The sequence below is a fragment of the Rissa tridactyla genome, chromosome 1 (assembly GCF_028500815.1).
Source record: "Rissa tridactyla isolate bRisTri1 chromosome 1, bRisTri1.patW.cur.20221130, whole genome shotgun sequence".
In the NCBI taxonomy this organism is placed as follows: domain Eukaryota; kingdom Metazoa; phylum Chordata; class Aves; order Charadriiformes; family Laridae; genus Rissa; species Rissa tridactyla.
Window position 1 is genome coordinate 9,823,571 of NC_071466.1, and position 6,088 is coordinate 9,829,658.

Genomic DNA, 6,088 nt, shown 5'->3' on the forward strand with positions numbered 1-6,088 from the left:
CTGGGTCCCCAGTGACGGGACCCGCAAGACTGCTGGGGTGTCAGAGGCCGAGGCTGCAGTCTGCCCAGACAATGCCAGACTGCGGTGCCCAGCATCCACTGACGGCTCCAGCGGGGACCGCGTCCCCCTTTTATAGTGCGGCAGGGGGGCACGTCCCCCCTTTGTGACATAATGGGGCAGTCAGAGCCCCCCTTTGTGACATCACAGGCAGTCAGAGCCCCCCTTGGTGACATGCAGCAGGGGATGAGGAAGAGCAAGACAAGGAGGGCACTTGCCCCAGGCTGACAACAGGACTATTTCATAGCACGAACATCACATTCAGTACAAATTATAAAGTTTGCTGTGTAGTTCAACTCTCCCTTGATGGCGGCGGTGCAGAGAACTCCTTGCTGCGGTGCCGGAACCCTGAGCCCTTCCCTTCCTCCCAAAGCCGCAGCGCTCACGGTGTCCCCCATTGGCTGTCCCCTGCTGGGAGTGCACGGCTTCCTGCTGATGGAAGGGGCTGGGTGTAGTCCTTGGGTATTTTATATCGTTATCGGGATTGACACTGCTTCTTTAGCATTATTAGTGTAAATTCTTTAGTTTTATCCTAGTAAATCTATTTCTATTGCAACCCTCATGTTTCCTTCTTTTTCCCCAATTCCCCTTCCCCGGTGAGGAGGCGTCATCGGGCGAGAGAGTAGTTGTCTAAAGGACAAGAAATTGTGGTGGGTTTCTCAAACCATAACAAGAAGGGAGGGAGAAGGAGAAGGGCCCCACCCCTTCAGGGCATGGTTTGGGTGCGAAGGCACCTTAAAGGCCACCCAGTGCCACCCCCTGCCCTGGGCAGGGACACCTCCCACCAGCCCAGCTTGCTCCAAGCCCCAGCCAACCTGGCCTTGAACCCCTTCAGGGATGGGGCAGCCACAGCTTCTCTGGGCAACCTGGGCCAGGGGCTCACCGCCCTCACAGCCAAGAATTTCTGCCCGAGATCTTAGCTCAATCTCCCCTCTTGCAGTGGAAACCCCTTCCCCCTCGTCCCATGGCTCCCCTCCCTCATCCAGAGTCCTCCACAGCTTTCCTGGAGCCCCTTGAGGGACTGGAAGGGGCTCCAAGGTCTCCCCGCAGCCTTCTCTTCTCTTAACGCCTCTCACAGTAGGCACGTCAGCATAACCCATCTGCAGCCTTTGGAATGGGAAGTATGACCATGGTTGCCCTCCAGCCTCCTGCTTGGGTTTTGCACCGGAAAACTTCCAACATGTGGGCCAAGAACTCACAATCCCCTTTACTGCCACATGTCTTCCGGGGGCTGTCCACCTTTTCTCAATCTGATTAAAAATTGTCATCCCTCCATGTGTTTTATCACAAAACCGCCTAGCCAAAGCCATTGAGTATTCTTTTGGTAAGACGGGGTTTCCTCCGGTAGTCCAAATTCTAGTTCATCTTTCATGGAGGAGGGAGGGATCCCGAGTGCAGGGCCCAGTTCCATTTTTTACAGACCAAGGCAGCGTTAGATCTGTCCCTGTCGTCTGACCGATGGAAGACACGTCTCAGACAGACATCAGGTAGGTGAGCCCAGCGATTCTGCTCAGCTTCGCTGTCATCTTCCATTGAGAAGACAGTTTTTCACTTCTCTTCTGGGTGTTGAGCAAACCTAGAGGAAGACTCTCTCCAGCAGGCTCCCGAAAAGACCAAAGTCCGCCCTCCGGAAGTCCATGGTGGCAGTTCTGCTGACGCCCTTCCTTGCTTCCCTAAGAATCAGAAACTCTGCCATTTCATGGTCACTGTGCCCAAGACGGCCTCCAACATCACATCCCCCACAAGTCCTTCTCTGTTCACACACAGCAGGTCCAGCAGGGCTCCTTCCCTAGTGCGTTCCCCCACCAGCTGTGTCAGGAATTTATTCCCACACACCCCAGAAACCTCCAAGACTCTTCCCTCTCAGCTCTACTGGGTTCCCCGTTATCCCGTGCCCTATTGTTACACTCCCTCAGCCACAGTCCCTCCCAATCCCTCCTGGAGGCCCCCTTTAGGGACTGCAAGGCCGCTACAAGGTCTCCCCGCAGCCTTCTCTTCTCCAGGCTGAACAACCCCAACTCTCTGCTGCTCTGCCCTCTCCCTGACGCTCCGCAGCCTTTCTGCTCCCTCTTTGACCTCTGCCGCCAGGCCGAGCGGATCAGCCGCCTGCTCGCACCTCACGCACCCGGCATCCCTTCTACCCTCCGCTACCCGGGAGAGACCTGGGAGCCGCCCCCACACCCGGCACTGCCTGGTGGCCCCCGCAGCCCCCGCCCTCTCTCCCCAGCTGTGGCTGAGCCCGTCCCCCGCCGGACGGGGGCTGAGATGGGGCTGGGGACCCCCCTGCCGCTGCCGGGACCTGGCTGTGCCTGGGGGCCCTGCTGGGACCCCCCCTGAGCGGAGTCGGCGCAGGGCTGGGGTCTCGGTGGGACCCCCGTCCCCGCTGCCCTGCGCTTTCCATGCTGCCTGGCCCCTTTGCCTTCCTCCTCGGCCGCTGGGGCTGCCCTGGCCGGGCTCCCTCCTCGCCCCGGGGCTCCCCGTGGGGACAGCGGCTCCTTCCCCTCACCATGTCCCCCCAGCCGGGTCCCTGCACTCAGCCGGGGGCGGTGCTGCTGCCCCCCCCGCGCTCCCCTCGCTACGGCCATCCCTGCTGCCAGCGTCTGTGCGCCATCCCAGCCAGCCCGAGGGCACTCCGTGTCCCCCGCACCCTGTTCCGGCTGCCCCAGCGCCTCCGGCTCTCATCCCCAGGTTCCCCCATCACCCACGGGTGTCCCCCCGGGTTTGGCCACTCTCCCCCTCCCCACCAGCTGATCGGTCCCCTCCACCGGTGACAAGATGGCATGAGCCCCGATGCCTCCGTGTCGTGGTTTAGCCTCAGACGGCAACAAAGAACCACGTGCCGCTCGGTCGGGCCTTCCCGATACAGGAAGAATCAGAAGAAAAAAAAAGGCAAGACTCTTGGGTTGAGACAAAGGCAGTTTAACAGAACAGCAAAGGGAACAAGCAAACAACAACAAGAACACGGATAGAGGCATATACACACACGATTACGGGACCGCCGCTCCCCGCCGCTCCCCGACCGGACCCGGGACGCCCCAGCCCGCTCCAAGCGCGACTTCCTGCCCCCTCCCCCGGCAGCTCAGGGTGGGCATGGCTCACATGGCATGGAATACCAGGAAAAATTAACCCTATCCCCGCCGGAACAAGGACACTCCGCCAGCCACTCTGTGGGATGTGGGGCAGGGATGGGGACGAGGGGCCCAGCCCCCCCCGGCACAGGCTGTCGGGCAGGGTGAGCGCGGACCAGCCGCCGTCGCTGTCGCAGGAGAAGAGCCAGAGGTCACTCAGCCAGAGCTGATGGAGTCGTTATTTTATTGAGGACGGATCAGTAAATGCAGGGGGGTGAGATATTCCGTAAGCCAGGATGGATCGGCAGGAAATGCTCCGCTATTTACCGCACGCAGGGTTTGGGTGGGATACAAAGGTCCATGCTCTGTCACCGAAGGTGTCGAGGGCCAGACCCCTCCGTCCCTCCCGGGCACCATCCTGGCCCCAGCCAGCACCCGGAGGGGACAGGGTGGGGGCTGCCCTGCTCCCCTGGAACCCTCACCAGGGCTGCTGGACACTGGAGTGGCGTCTCGGGGGGCTGCAGCAGACTCGAGCCCTGGCCAGGCAGGGTGGCAGGCACTGGTGGGGACACAGGAGGAGCAGAAGGTGTCTATGCATATATCTATATGGTCCAGAGGAGGCCCTGGAGATGCTGGGAGGGCTGGAGGCCCTGTGCTGTGAGGACGGGCTGAGAGAGTTGGGGGGGTTCAGCCTGAAGAAGAGCTCCACTGAGACCTTGGAGCCCCTTCCAGTCCCTCAAGGAGCTCCAGGAAAGCTGTGGAGGGACTCTGGATGAGGGAGGGGAGCCATGGGACGAGGGGGAAGGGTTTTCCACTGCAAGAGGGGAGATTGAGCTGAGATCTCAGGCAGAAATTCTTGGCTGTGAGGGCGGTGAGCCCCTGGCCCAGGTTGCCCAGAGAAGCTGTGGCTGCCCCATCCCTGGAGGGGTTCAAGGCCAGGTTGGCCGGGGCTTGGAGCAAGCTGGGCTGGTGGGAGGTGTCCCTGCCCAGGGCGGGGGGGGTGGAATGAGATGATCTTTAAGGTCCCTTCCCACCCAAACCATTCTGTGATTCTATGATTCCACATCTATATTTCTATACGTCACAACCCAGACAACTGCTCGGGGGGCCGTGACCCCTCAACCCTGCAGCTGGGGCAGCCCCGGCCGAGTCAGGGTCCCGCTGTCAGGCTCCTCTTCCCTGGTGCTGGTGGAGCTTCCACCCTGCAGGTCCATGAAGTGCCAAGGGGTGCTCAGGACGAGCCACCCTCATGGAGCACCCGTGGCCACCACTTTCCCTGGGGGCAGTGAGTCCACTGGGCCATCAGGCAGCATTGCCCAGGACCAGCACACTCATGAGGAAGACCATGAGGAAGAAGACCCACATGAAGAAGCGGTCCATCACCTTGGCCATCTTCTTCCACTCAGCGGTCCGGTGCTGGGAGGCTCGGTGGCGCCGGAAGCAGCCGGCGATGTAGCCCACATTCCTCAGCATGTCATCGTGGTGGCACAAGCAGCAGTCCCAGGGACAGCCCCCTGCCTCGGCACCCACCTCCCCCTCCATGGGGCTCTCCCCTGGCCCCCCAGTGTCCTCCCTCCCCACCCGCCTGCGCGGCACCCACCGGGGGCTCTTGCAGCTCTCGCCTACCTCGTAGACGCAGCAGAGCCGGGCCATGTGGTGGAGGATGAGCCACCTGGCCCAGGGGGGCACGGGCCAGGTCCCCGGTCTGCAGTGGTGGATGTTCATGATGAAGGTGGTCAGCGCGGTGGAGGCCGTGATCATGGTCATGGTGGCGATGTAGTACTTCCCTGCGTGGGTAATGGGTGGTGATGCCGCAGCGGGGTGGGGAGAGACCCGTGCGCACCTCCCCCCATCGAAACCCCCCCCTGTCATGGGGGGGTGCCCACCACCCCGGTGCAGATGCCCTGGTCCCGTGGGATGGTCCTGAGTGCCATCAAGGCTCACCAATGAGCGGGATGCTCTCCGAGGGGACCATGTGCTCACAGTGGTGGAAGCAACCACTGGATGACTGGAAACATACCCTGTGCCCCGTGCCGCTCCAAGGAACGCTGTCCTGGGCCTTGACAAGCAAGTCCTGTGGTGACACGGCACCCCAGAGAGAACCGAGTCGGACAATGGGACTCATTTCCAAAACACTCTCAGGTCCCTGGGCCAAAGAGTGTGGCACTGAGTGGGTATATCACGGCCCCTGCCATTCGCCCGCCTCTGGGAAGATCGAACAATACAACGGGCTGTAAAAAACTACCCTGAGAGCAATGGGGTGGGTGGGACCTTAAAACAATGGGATACACAGTTAGCAAAGGCCACCTGGCTAGTTAACACCTGGGAATCTAATAATTGAGCTGGTCCTGCCCAATCAGAACTTCCACGTACCCTAGAAGGGGATAAAGTCCCCGTAGTGCACATGAAGAGTGTGTCAGGGAAGACAGTCTGGGTTAGTCCTGCCTCGGGCAAAGGCAAACCCATCTGTGGGATTGCTTTCACTTAAGGAAGAGAGAACTAGAGCAGGGCAGGTTTAGATTAGGCATTAGGAAGAAGTTCTTTACAACGAGGGTGGTGAGACACTGGCCCAGGTTGCCCAGAGAGGTGGTGGAGGCCCCATCCCTGGAGACATTCAAGGCCGGGCTTCATGAGGCTCGGAGCAACCTGATCTAGTTGAAGATGTCCCTGCTTACTGCAGGGGGGGTGGGACTAGATGGCATTTAAAGGTCCCTTCCAACCCAACACCTTCTATGGTTCTCTAAGGCCCTGGGGGCACGTGGCAGGTGATGCAGAAGGATGGGGAGCTCTGATATGCACCTCATAGAATCATAGAATCTTCATGGTTGGAAGGGACCTTTGAGATCATCGAGTCCAACCATACACACACACAAAAACCCCCTACAATCTCTGTCACTAGAGCATGCCCTGAAGTGCCAAATCTAGGCGTTTCTTAAACACCTCTAGGGATGGTGACTCAACCA

The 6,088-nt window shown here is 60.1% G+C and overlaps 1 protein-coding gene across 1 annotated transcript; it reads right to left on the reverse strand.

Moving 5' to 3' along the window:
* Positions 1-1,413: 1,413 nt before the first annotated feature.
* LOC128900632 (neuronal acetylcholine receptor subunit alpha-10-like) lies at positions 1,414-5,100 on the reverse strand. The gene is made up of 4 exons (XM_054182005.1): positions 5,070-5,100; positions 4,707-4,912; positions 4,449-4,673; positions 1,414-1,422 (listed from the first exon to the last, which is right to left on the reverse strand). Exons 1-4 carry the CDS (start codon positions 5,098-5,100, stop codon positions 1,414-1,416), a joined length of 471 nt encoding a protein of 156 aa, XP_054037980.1.
* Between the last annotated feature and the right edge of the window lie 988 nt (positions 5,101-6,088).

Excerpts from the sequence above, each read along its gene's own strand:
- LOC128900632 (XM_054182005.1), bottom strand. The coding sequence starts at position 5,100 with ATGGTCCCCTCGGAGAGCATCCCGCTCATTG. Across the intron at positions 4,913-5,069 it reads GGAGAGCATCCCGCTCATTG|GGAAGTACTACATCGCCACC; the intron begins GTGAGCCTTGAT and ends TTACCCACGCAG. Across the intron at positions 4,674-4,706 it reads GGTGGGTGCCGCGCAGGCGG|AGCCCCATGGAGGGGGAGGT; the intron begins GTGGGGAGGGAG and ends GGGCCAGGGGAG.